Genomic DNA, 23,528 nt, shown 5'->3' with positions numbered 1-23,528 from the left:
CATAGAAGCTCAGTTGGTCTAAATGTATATTACTAGATCGGTTCTGTAATTATTGGTGTTTTATTAGCAATGAATGGTGCTTTCAACTGAATATATCCGACAGAGAAACTATATGGCGTTACAATTTTCAAAGGTAGTAGTTTATCTATTTGGTAAATGATAGTTGTACGAACTGCTACGCATTTACTCAAAATCTTAGTTACATTCATGCGTTCTATATAAAAGAAAGTCATTTTGTACTTGCTTGTTTACGTATACGATCGGTTAATCTCAACAAAGCAAATAAAAGGAAGCTAGTCACCCTGTTGTACTTTATACCTAGGACATATTTTTTTTTTCAAACATGTAACATACCGTTACTGAAGAATGTCATAAGCTTAACGCTAGCTAAATTAAGCTTGTATCAAAGTTGCGAGGGATATTGAGATCTATCGTTATTAGATCATTATAGATAAAAAGATATAAATGAGAAATCCTCCATACCTCAACAATAATTGTTTATTGGTAAAAAAATATTATTCCTATCCACTTTTTGGTTAAGCAGAAAATCTGGCAGAATTTTGTACATGCCGCTTTGCCTATCATTGGCTGCTAAATAAATTCCTTGAGCTCGTTTGTTCGATTATTTACTACTACCACACGATACCCTAACGTGAGATTTTCTCTACTAGCGATATCAAAACTTTCGCAAACTTTTTCCAACTCCCCTCAACACACGATTTTTATTATATAGATTTATTTATCAAGATGTCGGTGAAATACTTTGAACCTGAGGAGATTGTGGAGCACAATAATTCCAAAGACATGTACATGGTCATTAATGGAAAAGTTTACGACGTTAGTAACTTTGCTGATGATCATCCTGGAGGCTTAGATATAATGTTGGACTATGCAGGTAAATAATTCGACAAAACTTTTGTAGAAGTAAACACCATATTATGTTGGAGACTGCTATGCTCAAAAGCGATAGTATACTTTTAATCGCTATCGTTTCATTCATCAGTTCTTCACTTGTGTGCCTTCTTGATTAAAACATTGTATACGGCTTTTTAAACATGTCCACTAACTATTTGTTTTAGGCCAGGACGCCACTAAGGCCTATCAGGACATTGGACACTCTATTGCTGCAGATGAGTTACTAGAAGAGATGTATATTGGTGATTTAAAACCCGGAACTGAGGAGAGACTCAAAGAATTAAAGAAACCTCGTTCATTTGATAATGATACGCCTCCGTAAGAAAATGATTTGTGTACGATGGTTGTTTCATGCTAACAGAACAGATTGCCTCTATTAATCGCATTAATTGTCCTGCCAGCCATAGCAGTAATTGTGTTTGTTAAGCTTAACAAATAAACTTCGAAGGCTTGCCTATTTATTTTCCTAATCTTTATACCTTCTTTTGTTTTTCGCGATGTTAGTATCACTCAATATTATTATGGATAGCAATTGTTTTCAAGGCTTCTAAAGAAACAAAATAAACGTTAACTTAGAAAAATATATTTCTTAAATGTCTTCCTTCAGTAAGAGAGCTCTTAAAAACAATGAGTTCAGCTCGTAACATGTAATTAACTCATGGAGATATTAAACAAACCAAAAAAGTATAACAAAAAGATTTAGCTAATAGTAAAGAGGGAAGTATGTAATCAGAAGTGGAATATAACTAATGGAAAAATTAGTTCTATTGGGCTTATGAAGGACTTCCAGTAATATTCGGTTGGACTTTAGATAAATTGATTACCATCTTTCCTTTGATTTCTTTATCACTCAGCTTAATGTTGTTAATATCATCAATCAAAACACCTAGTTTCCTTATTATAAACTCGGTTTCCTGCTCGGTAGGTTTAGCAACATCGTATTTTGGATCTAAATTCAATGAGTCGATTTGATCTAATACCTCCCTATCGCAATCATTATGTTAATATAGTTTCTACTGTATAAAAAGAATTTATCAAAAGCTTACTCATAAATGTTGTCCCGAGGGTCTCGCTGAGGTGCTTCGGTTCTCAATCGTAAAGAAAAGACGTCAATGAATTTATTTCTATTTTCAGTTAACAAAGAAACAGATACCAAAGGCTTCATACTTTGCGACATCGTAAACCTTAGACTCCCATTCTTCCTCTTCTTCACGTTTTCGTAAACTCATGTCTGCTTCGGCAGAAGGAGGAGTCCTTTGAATTCTACGGTCCCGTTAGAAAATCCATTGAAAGAGAAACAACTAATTAGTTTTACCCATCATTATTTAATAATGGTGTTTGTTCATCAATCTATCAACTGTTAAAATCAGTAAAATATCTTTGTACGAACATCATCGGAGTTATTAAATAAAAAAGAACAACAATTCCCCATTATAAAGTAAGCCTGACTGTAGAAAGAAAAACTACTTTCAAATATATCAGCAGTTTCGATAAAAGTAGTAATCTGTTGACGTTACCTTACCGTCAACTGGCCGCGTTTTGTTAGTAACGCAAAATTCGATTCGCTTCATAAAGTCTGAATATGAAAATGGGTGCACTATATAAACTAGGAAGGCTAAGTAAGAATTCGAATTTTTGAAATTTTACAACTAAGGTTAATCAGTAGCTATTACTTCTCTTTTACTTTACTAGATAACACAATAAGTATCGTCACCCGGTTCTCTATAGGTAGTAATAATAGAAGTAGTAGTATCGAATAAAACACGCGTTTACAGCTTCGTTATCATGGGCAAATTAAAAGATAATTTAAGTCGTAATTTATAATTAGAAGTAAACATTTTAAAATTCAAGAGGTAAGGTAAGGAAAGTTTTTATACTTTGTTCAATCGGTAAATTGCCTATTTCATCCAAAAAGTATAGCTTTTATGCTATCCCAGCAAGTTCCGAATCTCCACGAAATGCCAATTTAATCTCATCATCTGCAATTGCTAGCCGTACTCTTGCATTCCTACTACTTTTATTTTCAAGGTAGAGAACACCATTCTCGCTTAGACTTGATAAAACATATCCAAACTCTGGTCTTCTCAATATTAACTCGCCAAATTTTGCTTCAGCATCAGGAGTAGTCATGACTCGCAACAACCGTTCAGCTTCTTCAAGTACTTCATAAACATACGACTCTGCAAATCCAGACCGGCGCATACGATTGACTATAGCACATAAAAATACTTTCTGCATGAATGAGAGATTTCGTAATACTTTTTGAAGCGGTGAAGCTGTCATTTCGGAAATTGCTTGATGAATTAATCCAGGTGTAACTTTGCCGTTTTTGTTTTCAGCAAGCTCTGACGCACGACGACATATATCAAGGGCTCTTCTAGCATCACCGCTAACCGCAGCTACTTTTCGAGCTGCAAACCGAATTGCATCTGAAGAAAAAACATCGTCATCCCGAACAGCCTCCAAACGGGCAGCGATTATTATTTCTAGCTGAGTATGCGTATAAGGCTCAAACGGAACTCTGGACAAACCTAAACGTGATGAAATGCGATTTGATAAAATACGTTCAGGTAAGTCCATCGTATTAGCAACTGCAACAACGATTAACCGTGAATGTGGTAGAGACGGCCAATTGAAAAAATTGTATAAAACTTTTTGATTATGGGTGACTAGTTGATCGAGCTCATCCATAAGAACAACACAACTACTGCGGTTTGGAGAAGCATGAGTAAATCGGTTATCAAGAAGGTCCATTGCATGGATTGGAGTAACTCTTTCACCCGTCAAAGATTCCCAGAGAATAGAATATGCCTGGTTTGCACTGGTTACACGCATTCCATTAATTTCGCAGAATGAAAATTCAGGAAGTTGTCCTTCTCGAGATAATTCCTGAAGATTCCAAATTACTTCGTGAACAGTAGCAGTTTTTCCTGTTCCCGGCGTACCAGATATATAGAGACAAGCCCCTGTCTCTTCTTCAATGGCACTTTCTAAGTTCGAAAATATGGTAGAAAATTCGTTATCGCGACATTGTAATGTGCTTGGAACTGAAGCAACATGAAGCATAGCCCTAGCTTTTCTATGAGGAGAACCCTGAAACTCCTCAAGGGACAGCATACGAATAGGTAGCGGAGTAATTTGTAATGGTTGTTTGTAGCCACTAAATCAACGTTAGTATACGAAAAAAAAACTTAGAATATAAAATAACTTACTTTCTTTTTGGAGTAGAAGCCAAATTTGATGAATTGTGTCTTGATCTTTTATGACGGCGCCTTGGTGTCTGAGGTTGTATAGTCAAATTATCTTCTGAAGATTCACTATCATCTTGTAAATCAAAATTTTCATCCTTAGAGTTAACTTTGGAACTGCTTTCTTTGCTTTCGACATTTGGTAAAGGATATTTACGAGGGCGACCACGACCTCTAGAACCAGATTTCTTTTTAGTTGGTCGCAAATTTTCTTCCATCTCAACCAAAAGATCTTCTATCCTTTCAAGATTATGAGCATAATAAGACCAATCGAGAGGTTCTGTGTATTTGTTCACTTTCAAGTGTACACCGCGTCGGATAAAGAAGTTACAAGGAAACAAATCTTTTCGTTTTGTAGGAATTCCAGCGGGAAATTTTGAAAAAAACTCTGCTTCAGAGTAGACATTACAATGCTCTATTATACATGAAGTCAGGTTTTCATCCCGGCCACAAGAAACGTACACCTCATTTATATGCCGGTCTGGCAACAAATATTCAGGTTTAATTTCCATTCTCTTAGCATAAGCTCGACTATACCAAATTGCTTCAACATATTTCTTTCCAGAATGCTTATCAATTGCTTTTTCGTACAATTTACAAATTACCCCCAGATAAAAGCTTGAGTCTCCATCATGTACAGTAATATCATCTCCAACGCGATATATTACATCGTTTTTCTTTAAAGATCTGTAATAAGAACGTCCAGCCTCTTTTTGAAAGGGCTCTTCAGTCCAAACACCGTAAACTTCCTCTTCGTCAATATCAGAACTGTCAGCGCTGTCATCAGATAGCAGACTTTTATCAATGCCGTTAATTAATAGTTGACTCCTCAATGACTTTCTTCTAGGCATATTAAGAGAAGTTCAACACTAGTTTATCAACATTGCAATGGTCAAAGTTATCCTGAGTTGTAGTGCTGGACTAACAAGACTCGTATACTATAGAGGCTACTGTCATGCTATGTACAACAGCCAACAAATAATATACCACAATTTTAAGATATAATAATTAGATAAATTTGGTAAGTAGTTAATTAATTTTAATTATTTATCCGCTAGCATTATCATTCATTAATCTAAGAAAAGTGTTATACTATACTATTTAAATGTTATTACATAGTCAATTATTTTGACAACTTCAACAAAGGGTTTAATTCCCAAATTCAACGTTTTAAAAATTTTAAGTTTAACATGTGAAAAGTTTCAAATGGCATCGGTGCTTTTTAGGTTTAAAGAGACACTAATTTCAGAGTATGGTTTATCCTGTTTAACTAAAAATGCAGACTTAGTTGCTAGTGCTATTGTTTTGTTAGTTCGTGGTTTGATTGTGATACTTACACAGTAAATGGCTAAATGCCTGGGCCACTACAGGTCGTTTTAAATCATTGGGTAATAAGCTTGAAAATGTTATGCGCCCATTATTTTCATAGATAGCCGTTTTTGCATACTCATAAAAGTTTGCGCATTCTTTTTCCATGCTCAACATTAAATGTGCATTTTCTTCTTGAGTATTTTTGTATAGTACGAAGTCATCAGAGAGTTGTAATGAAAGTTCTGAGTTCAGAGTTTCATGAAATTGACTTGATTCTAAGGCAGGAAGAAATTCTACCCTACTCGGCATCGATGGGCTATGCGGCAAGCGCTTCCTATATTTAGTGTCAAGCAAGGGGGTGGAATGCTCACTACCAGTTTGAGAATGGCTTTTAGAATTTATGGCACTGTTTGATCGAGATGAAGTATTCCAAGGTATGTTTAAACCTAATTCACCCTGAACATCCCGTCCAACTTCAACTTCAGAAGTATCAATGTTCCTCAATACATCGTCAATTTCAGAGGGAGTATTGTTTGATGGTTTGAGCTTTTCAATCCATGGTTTTAAAAGAGGATGGAAAGATTCCCAATCAAAGAATTTGTTCAATTCTTTCTTCTTTGCCGAAGAAGCTCCTCTACGACGAACATACTTTGTTGCTTCCAAAGCAATCATTCGTTCAACATAATTCTTTCTCCATTGGGACAAAGTTCGAGTAGACAGTTCTATGTTTTCATCTGGCTCCAGCAGTTTTTGGACCTTTCTTCTTTTTAAAGCTCGCGGTTCATTTTCATTATGCTCTGAATCCATAACAGATTGCAATGGAACGGGTAACGGTAAAACGTCCTCATCGATTTCGAACATGTGAATCCTTGATTCTTGTTCTTCACTATTGTATTCTCTTTGAACGGAACCAAGATTGCTATGTTGTGAAGCAGCTTGTAGCGACGGATCCGAATTTATAGTGCCCTTGGTCAATTCCTGGATATCCCCGTTTTCATCAAACTCAAAGTCAAGGGGCTCTTCTGTAGAGAAAGCTCTGGAGTCCTCGTAAACAAAGCTCGAAACATTGTTTCGTAAACTATAATTTTGGCTGGTATTGATCAAATAAGAAGTAGAATCTGGAAGAGTTTCAAGAACTGAAATATTGGGATTTTCCTTGGGTTGAGTGAAAGAACTCATGTCAACATGTAGATCCACAGAAGGTAGATTAAATGCATCGTAGAGACTAACTTCAGGGATAAATGCAGGATCTTCTGCGAGTAGTAACTGCTTTGGGCTAAAAGGTTAGCAATTTGAATATCTGTCATATTATCCAATAGTACTCGTACTTCGTTTGTTCATTCTGAATATCGATATTCTTAAACGGTTTTGAAGTGAAATGGTCCAATTCTTTTCGAACACGTAAATGAAGAGTTGAAACTTGGGCTAAGCATAATTAGTAAGAAAATTGCCAGCCTAAACTACTGTCATCACATACAATGGAAAAATGAGTATTGATGGGCCCATACACGCGTTACACCAATCATTAAATTACTACTTAATCGTAGTGCCAACGGTTCTGGAGAAAAGGCAACAAAATCGCAAGCTTCATCGATATCTACCGACATAATGTCTTTCTTGTGAAGCTTGCGTAATGAATGTTTTGAACCCAATGTAGCAGCGAGCCTATAATTATTAGCTTTATTATTATCTTGTAGTAAATCTATACCAAATTACTCCCATTCCTCCCTTTTCCTTTGTAAGAACATCTTGATTGTAAAACATGGTGAAAGACAGGAACGCGTTAGTTCACCAGATAGCTTATTAAACGCGTCAAAATTATATTTGAAGTTCAAGCATAGAAATACCGCATTGTTAAACCATATGAGCTAATCTCACATAAAATCGTTATTAACGAATACTTAACAGCTCGGCACATGTTATCCAACGTATACTGCAGTGAAGTCTCCATTGCTAATATATATTGTCTTATTAAAATCTAAGTAAGGATTGAATATTTAAATATCATTACTTTGATTGAGTCAAAACACAATGTAATGGAAGCTAATGATTAATAATTGAGCTAAGATATGTGATTTTAGTGCCCTTTCAATCTTGAGCTCTCCTACCAAGGTATCCATAGTTAATATTGTACAAGCAATTTCATTATTGTGCCACTAGATCGAATAGAGATTATACGAATATAACAAAACTTAACGTAAGTTGACATAGCTTATTAAAAGATCGTGGAAATTTTTAACGCACTATTATGCTGTGAACGATGTTTGTATAATAGGTTAAATAAAGTCATTCAAGTTGTACTAAGAAGTTTGAAACTCAATAAAAGAATTTTAATAATAATGGTTAAACATTTCAACATACTGCTTGAAACCATTCATAAATACCGAAATTTTATCTATCTTTCAACTGACATTTATTTGTATTGATAACACATATGATTGCTAGTTATAAAATGTTTCATTAATGGAGCAAACTACATAATACTCAAATCACCAAACTTTTCACGGTAGCCTGGGATGACCCATTTGCCCTTGGTAACCATTGTTTCAACAATCTTCTCAATTTCGGGAACTGCTTGTTTCATATCCTCAATGGTAATTTCTTCAGTAGGCCTAGCTTGTTCAATGTTCTTCAATGTAGCACTCAAATTCTGTAATTCAGCTTTGACAAGTTCGACATTCTTCTTAGCACCCTCGCTAGCTTTTGCTTCAAATGCATTGATCGCTTTGAGTTGCGAATTTAAATCAATCTTCACAGGTTTAAAAGATTTCATAGAAGACTCAATACGATTTACAATCTCCTTGTTGGCTAAAACACTACGATAGGTAGCAAAGTCGACTGTGGTAGCCTGCTCTCGCAATGTACCCAATTTGGCAACTGCCTGAGCATGACGAGAGCGAAAATTAGCAATAGCAGAAGCAGTTGCGGCATCAAGCTTCAGCTTGCTAGCTACACTAGCCCAATCAATCGCCTTTCCAGCAGCGCTAGCAACTTTCGACATTTGCGTAAATAAAGAAGAAAAAATTCAAAATTCAATAAAATAACAGTTATATTGTTAAACAATTTAACTGTCTTATAAATATTTCCTGCTTTTGGTTATGTGTTGAAGAGATGGGGGTAGTTGGGGAACGGATGATTTAGCATTGCCAGAGCCATATTGCCAGGTGGTTTGGCTTTCAGCAGTAGGCTTCCTTAATGGTTCAAAAAATATCATATAATTGGGTAAATGAAAGCAACAAGTACAAAATTACTACAAAAAAAAAAATTAAGCGGTTAGAATAGAACTTGTGCCCTACAATTAGTATACGCTCCACTCATTCTTGTGCTAATAGAAATTCAAAGTTAGCTGTAAATTTTGATTTACCGGTGTATCACCAAATCACTTTGTACTTCTCATGTTTAATTTAAGATTTCATTTTTGAATGTCGAGAAAAATTATTTAGTAATTGGTTTATTGATAATTTATAAATAATATAAAAGAATTACCATAGTAAAAAGGAAAAAGAAAAGTTCTAAACATATTGCCATAACTATAGTTACTCGCGTAAACGTGCTTCCAATTCTGCTTTACGAGCTTTACGAAGCTGTTCAACCTCATCTTGACTAGTGTTATAGCTCACATTCATCTGAAATTGTTAGTAAAAATGATATTTACAATGGTTTTCCTGTTTAGGGTTTATACATGATATGGTCATCATCAAAAAGAGTATGCATGTACCCTTATCGCTTCTTACCTTATTGAAAGGATTGTCCGGATGTTTCTGAAATTCTTTATACATTATGTCTTCATATTGGTTTAAACGGAGGCCCGGTTGTTCTTTGCGTAGTTCAGGCAAACGAGATTGTTTGTATTCTGTCAAAGCTGCTTTAAACCGACGTTCAGGATGACGATCAATTTTATCTTTGGACGATGAATTGTTTAAACTTAACAAATCCAAAGCATCATCAATATTGCGGGCACTATATGAAGCTGTCTGAGGGGTTTCGTTGAGGAAAGCGTCTAAAGATGAATTCTTCTTTGCAGCCTTCTTTGACCCCTTTCCTCCTTTAGATGGAAGACTCTCCATTTCTTCTTTTTCTAAACGTTCACGTTCAGCTTTCCTCTCCAACGCAGCTTTTCGTTTTTCAGCTTCTTGCTCCTTTTTATTAGTTTTGACGCCCTTGGACCATTTTTCGTCTTCTTCAGCGTCTTTTTTTTTCTTTTCCTCGTCTTGTTTTCTAGATTTTGCCGCTTCGGCCTTTTCTGCTCTCTTTTTTGGATTCCCCATATCAAGGCTATTAATGGTATGTGAGATTTGAATGACTTGAACAACAGGTGATTTCTATATGCCGCCTCGTTATAAGAAAGGCGACGAAGGATGGATTAATAATCTGATCTGATAATTTTTATAAGTGAATGTCTCGTTATATCTCCCTATTTTTATCAGTGTATTTACAAAGGTGTATTGATAACACTGAACAAACGGCGTCAAACGTTGGTATGTAACTGAATTTTTATCACTAAAATAGAAAATAAAAGTTCTTAATTGGAAATCTGCTACTATTTATTTCCTTAAATGCCTTGATGCAGGCTAAGGGTATATTGAATGGTATAGACACTGCATAATACACCATAAATCCTTTTTATGACATGATGGCATTCTTAACAGTGATAACTCATTAAAAAGAGAAACAAAGTCAACCGATGTAAATTGATCATACTCTTCAATTACAATATTATATCATGACAATTGTTATGGACTTCGATGTGTATTTCATGAAGTTTGAAAAAGTAAAATATATCATCAAATTAAATGCTTATTCTTGCCAAATTATTCAACAATATCGTACAGTGAACAATTGCTTTCAAGTATTGATTAGTTTATTGTAATCTATATAAGTATTAAACTTCATCTTCGATACAAATAACGTACAAACTAACATTCCGATCATCTTAATTGTTAAAGGAATTAATGAATCTATAATTCTAAATTATTTTTTTTAGCACTTAAATTTACTCATCCTATTATTTACATTTACAGTATACGGTTTCTTAACGAGTATACGCTATTATTATGCCGAAACATGAATGCATATCAATTTTGGTTCTACCAGCACTGTTCCTCTATTTTGAAGGGTTTATAAGTTAAAGTCAAGTAAGCATTACCTCTGATTATTATTTCATTTTATATCAAGTTCTTAATCAACGTTCTTATTTTTTTAATTCGTGTCTCTATATTTTGACAATTACTTGAAAACTTGTCATACGACAAAGGTAAAGAAGGAATTGCTAGCATTTATAGCTTTAAAACGATGTATATTTTCTATTAGGGATATATTGTTATATTTTTGACTCTCAACGAATACTTCGTACTCGGTTCCTTCGATTGCTGTTTATCCTATCTGATATAAATTTGAAAATTTGAATTAGACCCTATGCTAACATATTCTTAGTTACATGTATATATAGAATTTTTTTTCGTTTAATTTTATTTTTGAAAATTAAACTTTTTGATCACCTTTCGTAAAAGTTCCTTTCGATGAGCTTTCTGAATTCTTGGAGAGCTGTTAAATATACAAATAAGCCTAAGGAAGAAGACATCAAACTCCCAAATTCTGCATCAAATCTTCCAACTACTGTACAAGCATGTGTGATACAGTTTATCTCTTCTCTAGTTAGTCCGGTTCACCCTCAATTGCTTTCGCCTGAAGAACTAGCAAAAGCATTTCAAAACTTTTACAAGCATACCGATGAGTTTATTGCTTCAACCCTTATCCCTCAACCCTCTTCAAAAGATCAAAATGTGCCTCTTTTGTTTCCTGAGGAAATAGATGCTCAGAAAAAGGCGAGACAACACTTGCTGAACCAAAAAGATGAATGGATGGACCAAATTGAAGATATAGTTTGCGAATATTTGTATGATCGGTATGTGATTACTTCGCCTACAATAACTGTTTACTAATATTGTGTTAGGATTTTCTGTTTATCTACAAGTACGGATGCTGCCAAAGATGACTTGTTAAAAAAATTTATTGCTTCTGAAGAAAAGAAAGAACTTATCAATTGCATTCCAATACCTGATGATGAAAAACTTACAAACCGGTTACATGAAGTCTCTGAAGCATTTTTTGCTCTCGATGAGCAACACACACCTAGATCGAAAATAAACACTTTTATGACCGTTAATTCAAGTATATTGAATGCCTCTCAACTTCCTCAAGAAGAATTGAATGCTGATTCTTTATTAAATTTGACCATATATTGCATTCTCTGTTATCCCGGATTTCATTTAATATCGCACCTGAATTTTGTGTTACGCTTTCGAAATGCAGATTTTTTAAGCGGAGAGCAAAGATACTGTCTCACAACTTTTGAGGCAGCCCTTACTTTTATTCTTCGAGCTTGTCCAAATCTTTTAACTCAATCGTCAATTCAACCCTCTGATGATCCTCTTTCACTTGAGGTAGCTAATAGCGAAACAGTTTCGACCTCTAACTCGCTTCATGATCCGAGTGCAGAACCCTACCCTGTGAATCGCTCATCTTTATCTAATTTAAGAAATCTGGGACTAGCACTTGAGAAATCTTATGCCTCTCTACTTAGTAAAGTAGCCAATCACACTGCCAAAAGTTCAGAAGATTCTTCCAATTCTGTAGAATTCGTGGGCGACCCACCTTTGGAACGCTTTTTGACTGTTTCTGATGCTAGCGATCTTAAAATCGGTGAAATTGAACTTCTTCTTTCTGACTATAAGCGCCTCGCACGTTTGCTTTTTGAGAAAAATGGTAATCAGTAATTTTGACTGAATATTTTCTTTAAAAATTTCACATCCAGTTGGTTTTCGGCTTTGTTTATGGTTATTTGATTCATTTGAGAGACAAAGTCATATAGAAAAGTTATATGATTGATCAATATTTTTTTTTTCTTTGTTGCAGGTCAATTCGTGAACAGCTTAAAAGTTTAAAAGAAAATTTTTATTCAAAACAAGGATTGATTATTCCTTGACGTCTATTTTATTAATGTATGAATATCACAAAGAACTAGCAAAAATGATTTAAGCTTGTATGTTGACGCAAAGATTGCATGCGAATTAAATCCTTACAAAGGAAATATATGAAACGAATATATCATGTTACTGCAAAATTTTTAAATATACTGAATAAAATGAACTGTGATTCTTTGCTCAGTGAAGAAAATAGTCATATTTGAAACTAGGAATTAAACACACAATCACAAACTTCGGATTATAATGGGTAAGAAAGTTTTTTAAGTTGTCACATTATATATAGTAATGTTTAAAATATATTTCGGATAATCATATATATCTTAATTACAATAAAGAAGCGTGATTTTGGTACATGAATTTATATACACTTTCAAAATATACGTTCATTTTTTTATTTAAAATTTCTCTTAAGGCTATTTTATTTCAATGCGATAATCGAGTGCTGTGTGGACATCAAATGATTGGTTGCACTAAATGTTTATAGTGAATAGTGTAATTTACTTCCTTAGAAACCTAGATTTTGAAAAATTGCAGTCGCGCTTTAATAAGTCTACTTCGAGAGTGAGAATGCAGCATTAGCTTGTGGTTATGGAAAATGACGAGGCTTTTGATAGATTAATAAGAAAAATTCAGGAAAATCAAAAACACCCATCTTTCGAAGGGTCCAATAAAGTTTTGCATTTGGCGCTTTCATACCTAAATACTAACAGACAAAACCCTCATTGGGTTTGTGATCCTAAATTACAAGTAGCAGTTCGTGAATGTCTTTTTCTATTTTCTTTTCAAAATGATAACGAGTATCTGGTATGGTTCAAAAAACATTTGAACGAACGCCTTCAGTTATGCCCCAAATGTATAGTTAAATATCACCAATCTTTAGATGATTTCAAAAGTCTATGTTTAAACATTTTTCACTTTGACCCAAATACTCTTGAGATTGTAATGGAGAAAATTTATAGTTGGGACATTTTTCGGTTACAGGAAGTTCTCAAAACAGTGCCTAAAATCGACACGTCCTCGGCCTCTAAACCTATACTATGCGCCTTCTACGAAATCTTATACTCTCCTCGTATTTTACATAATAAAGAAATCTTTCCCTTGTTCCGAAACAGATTTCTTGAGTCCGGTTTTCTTCGGCTCTCGAAAAACCTAGTGCCAGGTGTCATAAGTCTTCTCTTCTCGAGAGATGATGAGCTCCGAAGATGGGCTTGCAGTATTTTAAGTGATGTAAAAACAATCTCCGATAATGAATTTAAAATCCTTGAGGGTCCCCTTCTTCAGGAAATTCGTTCTTTAGACCAGAAGAAAGAAAATGAGAACGAGATGCAAATTTTTCTGAAAGGTTTATCGTTGCTGTTAAAGCATGTTGATCATCTTTATTTTAGGGGACTTACAGGAAAAAATTTCAATGTCGCCGATTTTATTCTTTCGGGATTGCAAAGCGACCATACTAATTTATGTCCGTCTTTCCTTGTATGTTTACATTCTTTGTTATACTGCTATGGACGTAATTTTTGGACGCCAGAAATTTCTCCCAGTGAAGTAATAGATAAAATTTTTAATGGTAATGCTTATAAGAGGTGGACAGAAGAAAATACATCCAATTTTTCAAACGACCAAAAGGCAGAGAATCCGTTTGAATGGGCTACCTCTCTTTTGAAGACAATTTCAATCATTGATGAAGTTGAATTAATTAACAAAATTTTGATTAATTACACCATGCAATATAAAAAGGAACTGGAAGTCGGTTTCAAAAATGTTCAGTTACTTCAATCACTTGCTGACATATTTTCAGTTTTGTTTTCCGAATATTTTATGATTTTCCCCCATAGTGATCAAAGTTTACAAAACAAAGTATTTGAATTACATTCCACTTTAGCGATTAAGTTTGACGAGCTGTTTCGTTTGCTAAACTTGGAAAATGAAGAGTCTGTTGAATGGAGGCTTATTAAGAAAGTTTTTGAATACCGATTGAATTTAGATCTTTATATTTTGAAGCAATTCTATTGCCATTATTTGGACAGAAATAGAAAGCCACCCTTGAATATCAAATCGGTAAGTGAGTCTTTTAAAAATTTTTGGGTATATTTGCAAAACGTATTTCGAGAGGAGAAGTTCTTTATGGTTCGTATTGTTTTTCGTGCTTGCTCTACAGTTTGCTTGATTGATAAGTTGCCGCCTAAGAAAGTTGACATTCCGTTCAAAAGTGATTTCGAAAATGCACTAAACGGATTTGTTGCAACATTTTCTGAAATGCTTATTCAGACTCAATGTTGGCATTTGTCGGCACAAACCCAATTGGTTTCAAATCCTTTAACTTTTCGTGGAATCTTTTCACTCGTTTTTTCTCCAATTCTTGAGATCTCAACAGGAAGTATCTCAATTATTAAATCTATTTCGCTTTCTGACAGCGTTGTTGATACTATAGGAGAGCTATTGAGAAGCCAGTTTTCAAATACACTAAATTCTTCATGTTATGTTCTTCTGCAGTGGCTTAAAGTCAGAAACTTTGGAGGAGCCAAGCACATTGTTTATTTTAATAAATTAATTATAAACACTATTTTTGACTCTGTTGATGGCTTAACTTCTAAGGATGCGACTTTTGCAAAACAAGTGGAAAAGAAAGAATCCCTTAAGAATTTCTGGGAATCGTTATGGAAATTCTTTACTCATTTTTTCATTGTTCTTCCTACTTGGCCAGTTCATGATAAGGACAATTTAGTTGATTTAATGCGGGATACCCTTGATTTTTGCGATATGCTCATTAATATTTTTGAGGAAGTTAACGGATTCATTTTTGGATTATCGGATAACGATATTAAAATTGTTTCGGCTAATGATAAGGGCAGTGCTTTAGCTATGTGTATAGCTGATTCTTTGGTTACTGTATCTTATTGGCTTAAGTTAACTGATTCTTCACTTCTAACATCCGTTGTGAAAGTGATTTGTAAAATGCTTAAAATTTGTAAAAAGTTGGAGTGTCCAATTAGTCAAAATGTGATTGATATTATCCATAGGGCATCAATTACCAGTGATGAACAAACAATTCTTACATTCACTGAGAGAGAGGATCTTTTTATATCGCTCACACCATACCTTTCAGAAGACGTTCTTAATCACTCTCCTTTCAATGATACCAATACGCTTGAAACTAAGTTACAGAGTGATGATCGGGGTTTGCTTTCTAAAGACCAGACTATTGGGATTGCGAAAAAATTACCTGAGTCAAACATTAGTACTTCAAATCATTTTTTGCTTCCTCCGAAGGCTATTTCTGCTTCTAAAGCCATCAATAGAAATGCTCAAAAATCTCAAAATTTAAATTTTTTGAAATCTAAACAAGAGACAACACAGCGAATTCGCGAATCCGCGAAAGTTCCAAGAACCAGTGCGGGGAACCATCTTTCTGAGAAACTTAATTCGGATAATCATATACCAAAAGCTTTGCAAAAGCTCGATTCTGCTGACCCAATTCGCAAGCCTTCACTTTTGCACACTTCTAAAAGTTATTCTAATCCAGATGACAAAAATACTTCAACTTCCGATGAAGATACCTCGGAGTCCGAAGAAGAGTCTAGTAACGGTCTATTCTCGCTTGCACGTGAAGCTAATTCTCATGCCTCTAAATCTCTTCCACAAAGAAGGCAGATTCAGTTCTTGGACTTTGATTCCCTTAAAACAAAAAATGTAGTTCATCCTACTCAATTGCGCCGTAATACTCAACAAAGTGCACAACTTGCTCGACTCCGGCTAAACCCTGATGTTCAAGAGTTTTACAAAGTAATTTTGGGTTGGAACCCATTAGCTGATTCTTTTTCGGCGTCTAATGTTGAGATGCAGTGCGTCCAAGCTAAATTCACGTATAATGATTCAAACGCTTATGAGAAAGTTTTCAAACCAATGTTGTTTCATGAATGTTGGGCTCAAGTGAAAAGTGCCGTTGAAGAAAAGCAATACCCTCCCATAGATTTAATCCTCAACACCCGCAGTACAGTTGATAACTTTGTCGATATTTACTTTACGTCCTGTTCACCTACCGAAGTCTCTTTTTTAAGTGATACAGATATTTGCTTACTGTCAAAATCACAAAGTTCGGGCGATACTAATAACCCAAAATCTTTTCAGTTGTGCAAAATTCAATCCATTTCTCGTAAAAAAGAATCACTTGAACTCTGTCTGCGGATGAATATTGAATCAATTGATCTACAGGAGTATGCACCGAACATTAGGTTCACAGCACAAAAATTATTTAATGCTACTACTAGCTTACGTGAATTTGCTGCTTTAAAATCTCTTCGCCATTTACCATTGTCTCAGAGAATTCTGGATGCCAATGTAACGCGTCTACCTTCAAATTTTACAGATGACAAAAAGCAAAAAATAATGAAGTCTTATGGTGTAAATGAACCCCAGGCATATGCGATTTATGCATCTTCTGTAAATGATGGTTTTACGCTCATTCAAGGGCCTCCTGGAACTGGAAAAACTAAAACCATTCTAGGCATGATTGGAGCTGTACTTACTTCTTCTAGTCAAGGGTTGCAATTTAATGTCCCAGGACAGACGCGAAAAACCTCAAAGAATAAGATTTTAATATGCGCTCCTAGTAATGCAGCCATAGATGAAATTCTCCTTCGTATCAAAGCCGGTGTTTACGATCATGAGGGTATCAAATTTTTTCCAAAAGTTATTCGTGTTGGATTTGGTGACTCCATAAGCGTTCACGCTAAAGAATTTACTTTGGAAGAGCAAATGATAAAGCAAATGGAACTTACGAACCTAAAGAAAGATCAAGAAGCAAACAATTCCAGTGATACTCGGAAAAAATATGACTCAATTATTAAAAAAAGGGACTCTTTACGCGAAGATCTAGAAAAGTTTCGTAGTACTGGAAAAAATAGTTCAATATTGGAAGCACAGCTTCGTGAGATTACCAAACAGAAAAACATGCTTGAACAGAGCCTTGATGATATGAGAGAACGTCAACGCTCAACTAATCGTAATCTGGATGTTTTGAAAAAACAAATACAAAATCAACTACTTCAGGAAGCTGATATTGTATGTGCTACCTTATCTGCGAGTGGTCATGAACTACTTTTAAATGCGGGTTTGACTTTTCGAACTGTCATAATTGATGAAGCTGCACAAGCCGTTGAATTAAGTTCAATCATACCTCTTAAGTATGGCTGTGAGAGCTGTGTAATGGTTGGTGATCCGAATCAGCTTCCTCCTACTGTGCTATCAAAAACCTCTGCAAAGTTTGGATATTCACAATCTCTATATGTCAGAATGTTCAAACAGCATAATGAGAGCGCTTGTCTTCTTAGCATACAGTATAGAATGAATCCTGAAATTAGCCGATTTCCCAGCAAGTTTTTCTATAATTCAAAACTACTTGACGGTCCCAATATGTCAGCAGTGACATCTCGACCTTGGCACGAGGATCCGCAGCTAGGTATTTATCGATTTTTTAATGTTCACGGGACGGAAGCTTTTTCCAACTCAAAGTCTCTGTACAATGTGGAAGAGGCTTCGTTTATTTTATTATTATATGAGAGGCTAATTCAATGTTATCTAAACATTGATTTTGAGGGGAAAATTGGAGTTGTTACCCCTTATAGAAGTCAAGTACAACAGCTTCGATCACAATTTCAAAGAAAGTATGGTTCCATTATATTCAAGCATCTTGATATTCATACCGTCGATGGGTTTCAGGGACAGGAAAAGGACATTATAATTTTTTCTTGCGTTAGGAGTTCGATGAGCGGTGGAATCGGTTTCCTTCAAGATCTTCGTCGGCTTAATGTAGCTTTAACAAGAGCTAAATCATCTTTGTATATCGTAGGCAATTCTAAACCGCTAATGCAAGAGGATATTTTTTATAGCTTGATTGAAGACGCAAAAACTCGTGGTGTTTGGAGAGACTTGAGTGCTAATCAATTTAAGAACTCAAAAAGTATATCAAACGTTTCGACACACCTCGCATCTAACAATTTAAATTTAGCCTCACGGGATACCCCAATTAAGTCGCCGTCGGTTGGTATCTGTGAGGAAAAACAAGAAGCACATAAAGTCAAAAAACGGCACAATATAGATAGTGCTAATTTGTCAAGAGGAACTGAGAGAGATGAAGATATACCGAATAAGCGCGCTAAGAACAAAGTTTCCACTGATCAGACTGCTGCTGATAATAAGGTCACGAAACCACGCCTTGATGAATCATCCAGTTCCAAGCAAGATGTGTTAAACAAAATAGACGAATCTGAAATTGAACAAGCGTCTTCCAAAAAGCCGGGTTATGTGGAAAAAAATAAAGATAAAGGCCATATGAAAAAATCAAAAAAGCCCAAATCGAAACTTGCTCTGGCGGCGATGGCCCACGGTTTTGCACCTCCAAAAGTTGAGCATTTCAAAAGGAAGTAGCCGATTTAGGTTTTAGTATGAGTATTTTACAGTATTACTTTTTTAATAACACGAGTAGCGGGACGTTTTCAATCATTTGAATCTTAGACATAGTTTATTTATTAATATTTCTCCTATCTAAAAATGATTTTGCTTACAACAACACTATATTAATTTTTACTCAATGGTATATATAAACAGGACAAATGCACCAGTATATTCTATATGTTTGTGTTAGGATTATATCAAACTTGTATTAGCTCATACTCACAATTTCATTATTAATTAGCTTCCAAAATATGCTATAAATTAGCATATTATCAGTGCATGTTCAATTGAGTTCTACAAAATACATTGAATCTATAGATGGAGATACATGGCAAAAACTTTTTAGAGACATTAAAAGAATTGGAGAAACACGTAGATTCAGCACACTATGTTTCCATTGATTGTGAATTTTCCGGATTATTAAGAGACTTCAACCTTAACAACAAAAATACTTTACAAGACAGATATGAGTTACTGAGAAAAAGTAGTATACGATACACAATTTTACAAATTGGTATAACCTTTATTTATTTGCAAAACAATGGAAAATCTTCGTGTATTCCCGTAAATATTAACGTAAGTCCTCTAGTTAAAGATGAATTGCACCTTAAGAGAGACTTCTGCTCGGAGGCTAGCAGTATTAAGTTTCTGATACAACAAGGTTTTGATTTTAATAAACAACTGACAGAGGGTGTACCATACTTATCACGGATTGAAGAAAGAAATTTGATCGACAAGGTTAATGAAAGATCAACTGACGACTTGACCAGCTCAATTTTAGATGCTTGCGATGAAGAAATTCTTGTTGACGCAAGAAATCAAATTAAGAATTGGTTATCGAGCGAGTTGTCACATTCCACTTCAAAATACTTGAACATTACTACCTCTAATCGTTTTATAAGAAAAGCAATACAATCCCTGGTTAAAATTGAATTTCCAACTTTAAAGAGTTACCCCAAAAGAACATTTCTGCAGGTTCGGAAGGCTATTGAAAATTCGACAACTCAATGCTCTGCCACTTCAAAAAGCGAACTCAAAGAAGATATTGCGAGCGACCAATTAATACTTAACAATCTAAATTTGATCAAACAGAATGTTGGGTTGCGACATTTATGGGACTATATACTTAAGAAAAAAAAGTCAGTAGTTTGTCACAATGGCATGGCAGATTTGGTGTATTTGTTTTCCCTTTTTGAAGGAAAAGTCCCGGAAACGATATTAGAGTTTTCTGAGCTTTGTTTATCATCTTTCAAATCTATATATGACACTAAACTTCTCTACTTGAAATCCGATGATCTTCAACATGTATCAGATGGGATACCAACGGACTTACTTTCCTTAGTTTCAAAGATATCTCTACCGCCAGTACCTTCTAACTCCTCATCTCAAAGGTCAAATGTTTCTTTAAATTCGCTGATTGAATGTCCATATAAGTCAATGATGAGCAGAAAACGCCCACATGAAGCAGGAAAAGATTCATACGACACTGCTCTACTATTTGTTTACTACGTTATGAGAACAAAACACTCGGATATACAGCGATGGCAAAATGTTCTTCCAATTCACGGTAGTTTTCTTGACCTAAATAAATATTGCAGTTGATTGAATTGAAGCGAATAATCTTCTAAAATATTCAAAGGTTATATAAACCCTATGGAGATTACAATAGTACAGGTGGCTGATTACAAACTCATGGATTATATGCAAGAATGGTATGTGACTAATAAAATTGTCAAAGGATGTTATTGGAAAAATGTTAGATAAGTTTCAATGAGGCTCAATTTTGAGGTTTAAAATTATTTGAGAAATGAAAAAATTGAATAAGGATTAATGAGGAAATTATGCCTTAAGCTCACCAACACCACCCCAGCTACAAGAATCGGCACCATGATCCTGAGTGTAAGCGTTAAGAGCAATGCTAAGTTGTTGGACACCAGTGCAACCAGTGTAGTTACCATAGGTACCCTCATAAGGATCGCTGCTAATAGAAGAACAGGCCTTGTTATCGTAGTAGCAAAGTTCGCTCAAGACCTGAGAGATCTTGCTACCGGAAGGAGTTCCATTTGCTGAACACTTGAGATTCTTAACGGCATTGGAGCAAATCGTAGTGTTGGGAGTTACTGGGAAAGCATTAGCACTGACAGCCCAGCTGGTCTTGTTTCTGGATGGACATTCAGGAATAGTACCGTTGGGATTGTAGGAGTGCTTATAGGTAATGTTGGGGCTAATGGAAGCCCATTGCTTCTTCAAGTTGTTATAGTCAGTAGTCAAGACACGCTCACCAGTGGAAGAAACGTTAACAAGACCATAGTCGTTAACCTCTTGAGAATATTCGTAGACAATACCACCGCTCCAAACATTGGTCATGTTATCAGAATAGATGGCTTGGACTTCAGTGAAAACACGAGGAGTGACCTTGTTGCAACCAAACTCGGAAAGGAAGATAGGAATAGTAAAGTTCTCAAGCTCTTGAGTACGGGCAGCATAACCAGAAGTGTAGAAGTCAGAATGACCGCACCACTCGTACATGTTGTAACCCAAGAAATCGGTCTCAGAGTTGGTGTCATTGTTCAGCTTGGTAGCATTGCAAGACAAATAAGCGGCGAGTTCAGTACGAACGACGGGAATATCGGCACCAGCATAACCGACAGGGATCGTACGATACTTCTTAGATTTAATGTAGTTCTTGGAATCACGAACGGCAGCACGAACGTAAGCGACAGCGGGAGCATTCGAGGCATTGTTGACAACTTCGTTACCGGCAAAGAAGGCACCAGTGTTGTTGTACTTTTGGAAAGTATCAATAACAGATTGATAGGATGAGAATTGATCGGTGTTCCATGTAGGGGTATCACGATCGATACCGGTCTTGGGGTTGGCAAGATCCAAAAAGACGTAGATGCTTTCGTTACGGAAAGCCTCCATACATTTGTCATGGTTCAAGCTAGCGTTGACGGCATAGACACGAATAACGTTAGCGCCCAAGTTGGAAATGATCTTAGCATCTTCGGTACAGTTCTTGTAATTGACCTCGGCTAAGGGATCAACGATGGTGCTGGTTTCTTCAGCATCAACGGCGGGTTGATAAGCAACACCCTTGATGTAAAATTGGGTATCGTTCTTGAAGAACTTTCTACCCTTGATAGTCAAAGGCTCGAAATAAGCAAAAGCGGCAGAAGCCGACAACAGCTGCAAAGTAAATTTGGTAAAGGAGACCATGTTAATAAAGAGTGGCGACTGGTATTTATAAAGACTCTCTTTTTTTAAAGATTGAGAAATGTACTATTTATATATAGGATAGACACAAAAAGGAATGTGTTGGGCAAGAGAGAAATGAATCAAAAATTTGCGGGTATGAACAAAAATGATATTTCACTTTACCAAATGACTGTGATGAGGAATTGGCGACTGTATAAAAGAAAGTTTCTTGATAGCTCAAAGCAATTGTGGCTAATCAACAAGTCTCGAGTAGTACGCCGAACGTGTCTAAAACACAACTTGTCTTCATTCCCTCCCTTTATATAGTAAAAATTATAGGCGCCGAATCTCGGAAGTTGCACTAAGTGATCGACCGTTCCGTCGATGTGTAAATCCTCTTAACGCATCTTAACGATTTTTACCAGATCGTGGCTTATTCGATTCTTTTGGAATGGGAAAGAACTGCGCTGAGTCCAACGTAATACAGTATGACGAATGAGAGAATTCCAGGTCTTTCGTGATGTCAGGGATAACGAGATGTGGAGAAGCGGAGAATGCGTTGAAACGACAAATCTACACAGCAGCAACAACAAGAACTTCACTAAATTGTTTATCACCGTGTATGATAGTTCCTAATAGAGATGAGTTTTCGGGTCTATTCAAGTTATTGTTGATCATTTGTCTACATGGAAAGCTTTTGTGGGATCATTATAATTGCCAAATATCGTAACTGTATTATTACTATTTTAGTCGTTGACGTATCAACACCGTCTCGTCTTTGCCTGAACGCGAAGTGTGGCTATGAGTGCTGTAGTGTCAGTAGCGAAATTTAATACATAATGTTAGACTTAATGCCATCGTATATTTTACTGAATGATTAGAGGTAGAGATAATGACAGGAATAACGGTTTTGGCGTAGTAAACTTGCTACACGGGATGTAAAAAGAAAGGAGTTTCTGCGCGCAATTTATGTAGAAAAGTAGACGTAGACAAAAGAGAGGCATTGAAGCCACTTAATCCGAATTGTTCTTGCAGTTTCTAAATGGCATGTAATAAAAATATTATTTACTAAATAAAAAAAAATTTGTCCCCTAATAATTGAATTAGTAGTAGATATTGATAGATACATTTAGTAAATCCACTTGGGTTTAAAAATAAATAATAAAATAAAAATAAATATATATACTTATACTTATATAAATACATATAGTAATAGAAAAGAAATTGAAATAAATTATAAAAAAAATATTACACAGTAAATGATTGAAGTGTATAAAATTGTAAAAATATTTGAACTTAGGGCATAAAGAATTATAAAAAATGTCAATTGGTGAAAATAATTACAACGATAGTATTTTAGGAAAACAAAATTAAAAAAAAAAAAAAAAAAAAAACTAAAAAAAAAGTTTTAAAAGACCTA

At 35.2% G+C, this 23,528-nt stretch overlaps 10 protein-coding genes and 11 long non-coding RNA genes across 21 annotated transcripts; 11 read left to right on the top strand and 10 right to left on the bottom strand.

Annotated features, from left to right (window-relative positions):
• Positions 1-353: 353 nt before the first annotated feature.
• On the bottom strand, positions 354-2,430 carry lam1 (Ragulator-Rag complex subunit Lam1). The gene is made up of 6 exons (NM_001355778.2): positions 2,306-2,430; positions 2,231-2,265; positions 2,083-2,178; positions 1,962-2,039; positions 484-1,899; positions 354-428 (listed from the first exon to the last, which is right to left on the bottom strand). The coding sequence occupies exons 1-5, from the start codon at positions 2,345-2,347 to the stop codon at positions 1,689-1,691; spliced, it is 462 nt and encodes a 153-aa protein (NP_001343084.1). The 5' UTR covers positions 2,348-2,430; the 3' UTR covers positions 354-428; positions 484-1,688.
• Positions 711-1,513, top strand: cyb502 (cytochrome b5). The gene is made up of 3 exons (NM_001021972.3): positions 711-895; positions 1,080-1,233; positions 1,282-1,513. Exons 1-3 carry the CDS (start codon positions 748-750, stop codon positions 1,352-1,354), a joined length of 375 nt encoding a protein of 124 aa, NP_596061.1. The 5' UTR covers positions 711-747; the 3' UTR covers positions 1,355-1,513.
• On the top strand, positions 1,919-2,668 carry SPOM_SPNCRNA.5715. Its single transcript, NR_195066.1, has one exon. It is a non-coding gene; the product is annotated as a non-coding RNA (long non-coding RNA).
• A 30-nt stretch (positions 2,669-2,698) lies between these two features.
• orc1 (origin recognition complex subunit Orc1) lies at positions 2,699-5,075 on the bottom strand. The gene is made up of 2 exons (NM_001021971.3): positions 4,128-5,075; positions 2,699-4,075 (listed from the first exon to the last, which is right to left on the bottom strand). Exons 1-2 carry the CDS (start codon positions 5,012-5,014, stop codon positions 2,839-2,841), a joined length of 2,124 nt encoding a protein of 707 aa, NP_596060.1. The 5' UTR covers positions 5,015-5,075; the 3' UTR covers positions 2,699-2,838.
• SPOM_SPNCRNA.1529 lies at positions 3,007-5,031 on the top strand. Its single transcript, NR_150417.1, has one exon. It is a non-coding gene; the product is annotated as a non-coding RNA (long non-coding RNA).
• Positions 5,076-5,182: 107 nt separating the features above from the next.
• rec8 (meiotic cohesin complex kleisin subunit Rec8) lies at positions 5,183-7,238 on the bottom strand (the record flags this gene model as incomplete). The annotated part of the gene is made up of 5 exons (NM_001021970.3): positions 5,183-5,460; positions 5,501-6,750; positions 6,803-6,899; positions 6,952-7,139; positions 7,183-7,238. The coding sequence occupies 5 exons, from the start codon at positions 7,236-7,238 to the stop codon at positions 5,366-5,368; spliced, it is 1,686 nt and encodes a 561-aa protein (NP_596059.1). The 3' UTR covers positions 5,183-5,365.
• SPOM_SPNCRNA.5714 lies at positions 5,315-7,173 on the top strand. Its single transcript, NR_195065.1, has one exon. It is a non-coding gene; the product is annotated as a non-coding RNA (long non-coding RNA).
• Positions 7,239-7,343: 105 nt separating the features above from the next.
• SPOM_SPNCRNA.5713 lies at positions 7,344-7,679 on the top strand. Its single transcript, NR_195064.1, has one exon. It is a non-coding gene; the product is annotated as a non-coding RNA (long non-coding RNA).
• Positions 7,680-7,832: 153 nt separating this feature from the next.
• On the bottom strand, positions 7,833-8,604 carry atp7 (F0-ATPase subunit D). The gene has a single exon (NM_001021969.3). The coding sequence runs from the start codon at positions 8,473-8,475 to the stop codon at positions 7,948-7,950; it is 528 nt and encodes a 175-aa protein (NP_596058.1). The 5' UTR covers positions 8,476-8,604; the 3' UTR covers positions 7,833-7,947.
• prl25 lies at positions 7,920-8,346 on the top strand. Its single transcript, NR_150664.1, has one exon. It is a non-coding gene; the product is annotated as a non-coding RNA (long non-coding RNA).
• SPOM_SPNCRNA.5712 lies at positions 8,587-8,804 on the top strand. Its single transcript, NR_195063.1, has one exon. It is a non-coding gene; the product is annotated as a non-coding RNA (long non-coding RNA).
• Positions 8,805-8,822: 18 nt separating this feature from the next.
• oxs1 (oxidative stress transcription coactivator/ribosome recycling protein Oxs1) lies at positions 8,823-9,742 on the bottom strand (the record flags this gene model as incomplete). Its single annotated transcript, NM_001021968.3, has 2 exons — positions 8,823-9,100; positions 9,209-9,742. The coding sequence occupies 2 exons, from the start codon at positions 9,740-9,742 to the stop codon at positions 9,011-9,013; spliced, it is 624 nt and encodes a 207-aa protein (NP_596057.1). The 3' UTR covers positions 8,823-9,010.
• On the top strand, positions 9,503-10,194 carry SPOM_SPNCRNA.5711. Its single transcript, NR_195062.1, has one exon. It is a non-coding gene; the product is annotated as a non-coding RNA (long non-coding RNA).
• Positions 10,195-10,566: 372 nt separating this feature from the next.
• On the top strand, positions 10,567-12,699 carry muk1 (guanyl-nucleotide exchange factor Muk1). The gene is made up of 3 exons (NM_001355777.2): positions 10,567-10,609; positions 10,908-11,379; positions 11,428-12,699. The coding sequence occupies exons 2-3, from the start codon at positions 10,994-10,996 to the stop codon at positions 12,248-12,250; spliced, it is 1,209 nt and encodes a 402-aa protein (NP_001342780.1). The 5' UTR covers positions 10,567-10,609; positions 10,908-10,993; the 3' UTR covers positions 12,251-12,699.
• On the bottom strand, positions 11,406-13,764 carry SPOM_SPNCRNA.5710. Its single transcript, NR_195061.1, has one exon. It is a non-coding gene; the product is annotated as a non-coding RNA (long non-coding RNA).
• Positions 13,007-19,026, top strand: dbl8 (ATP-dependent RNA helicase Dbl8). The gene has a single exon (NM_001021966.3). It carries the CDS (start codon positions 13,049-13,051, stop codon positions 18,881-18,883), a length of 5,835 nt encoding a protein of 1,944 aa, NP_596055.1. The 5' UTR covers positions 13,007-13,048; the 3' UTR covers positions 18,884-19,026.
• Positions 17,823-18,326, bottom strand: SPOM_SPNCRNA.5709. Its single transcript, NR_195060.1, has one exon. It is a non-coding gene; the product is annotated as a non-coding RNA (long non-coding RNA).
• Positions 19,027-19,228: 202 nt separating the features above from the next.
• Positions 19,229-21,999, top strand: tri1 (CAF1 family ribonuclease; the record flags this gene model as incomplete). Its single annotated transcript, NM_001021965.3, has 1 exon — positions 19,229-21,999. The coding sequence occupies one exon, from the start codon at positions 19,229-19,231 to the stop codon at positions 20,510-20,512; it is 1,284 nt and encodes a 427-aa protein (NP_596054.1). The 3' UTR covers positions 20,513-21,999.
• Positions 19,259-20,437, bottom strand: SPOM_SPNCRNA.1528. Its single transcript, NR_150416.1, has one exon. It is a non-coding gene; the product is annotated as a non-coding RNA (long non-coding RNA).
• On the bottom strand, positions 20,645-22,237 carry gas2 (1,3-beta-glucanosyltransferase Gas2). The gene has a single exon (NM_001021964.3). It carries the CDS (start codon positions 22,127-22,129, stop codon positions 20,750-20,752), a length of 1,380 nt encoding a protein of 459 aa, NP_596053.1. The 5' UTR covers positions 22,130-22,237; the 3' UTR covers positions 20,645-20,749.
• Positions 22,238-22,391: 154 nt separating this feature from the next.
• Positions 22,392-23,250, bottom strand: SPOM_SPNCRNA.1527. The gene has a single exon (NR_150415.1). It is a non-coding gene; the product is annotated as a non-coding RNA, possible alternative UTR (long non-coding RNA).
• Positions 23,251-23,528: the final 278 nt, after the last annotated feature.

Source organism: Schizosaccharomyces pombe (genome assembly GCF_000002945.2).
Source record: "Schizosaccharomyces pombe strain 972h- genome assembly, chromosome: II".
NCBI classification, from domain to species: domain Eukaryota; kingdom Fungi; phylum Ascomycota; class Schizosaccharomycetes; order Schizosaccharomycetales; family Schizosaccharomycetaceae; genus Schizosaccharomyces; species Schizosaccharomyces pombe.
Note: the sequence above shows the minus strand (reverse complement) of the source record. Positions and strands in the feature narration are given on the sequence as shown.

Coding starts and splice junctions, on each gene's coding strand:
- lam1 (NM_001355778.2), bottom strand. CDS start 2,347: ATGGGGAATTGTTGTTCTTTTTTATTTAATAACTCCGATGAT. Junction 2,179..2,230: donor CCATTATTAAATAATGATGG/GTAAAACTAATT, acceptor ACGGGACCGTAG/AATTCAAAGGACTCCTCCTT. Junction 2,040..2,082: donor AAGGTTTACGATGTCGCAAA/GTATGAAGCCTT, acceptor AACTGAAAATAG/AAATAAATTCATTGACGTCT.
- gas2 (NM_001021964.3), bottom strand. CDS start 22,129: ATGGTCTCCTTTACCAAATTTACTTTGCAGCTGTTGTCGGCTTCTGCC.
- cyb502 (NM_001021972.3), top strand. CDS start 748: ATGTCGGTGAAATACTTTGAACCTGAGGAGATTGTGGAGCACAATAAT. Junction 896..1,079: donor TATAATGTTGGACTATGCAG/GTAAATAATTCG, acceptor TATTTGTTTTAG/GCCAGGACGCCACTAAGGCC. Junction 1,234..1,281: donor TTTGATAATGATACGCCTCC/GTAAGAAAATGA, acceptor CTAACAGAACAG/ATTGCCTCTATTAATCGCAT.
- muk1 (NM_001355777.2), top strand. CDS start 10,994: ATGAGCTTTCTGAATTCTTGGAGAGCTGTTAAATATACAAATAAGCCT. Junction 11,380..11,427: donor TGCGAATATTTGTATGATCG/GTATGTGATTAC, acceptor ATATTGTGTTAG/GATTTTCTGTTTATCTACAA.
- atp7 (NM_001021969.3), bottom strand. CDS start 8,475: ATGTCGAAAGTTGCTAGCGCTGCTGGAAAGGCGATTGATTGGGCTAGT.
- dbl8 (NM_001021966.3), top strand. CDS start 13,049: ATGGAAAATGACGAGGCTTTTGATAGATTAATAAGAAAAATTCAGGAA.
- orc1 (NM_001021971.3), bottom strand. CDS start 5,014: ATGCCTAGAAGAAAGTCATTGAGGAGTCAACTATTAATTAACGGCATT. Junction 4,076..4,127: donor GCTTCTACTCCAAAAAGAAA/GTAAGTTATTTT, acceptor ACGTTGATTTAG/TGGCTACAAACAACCATTAC.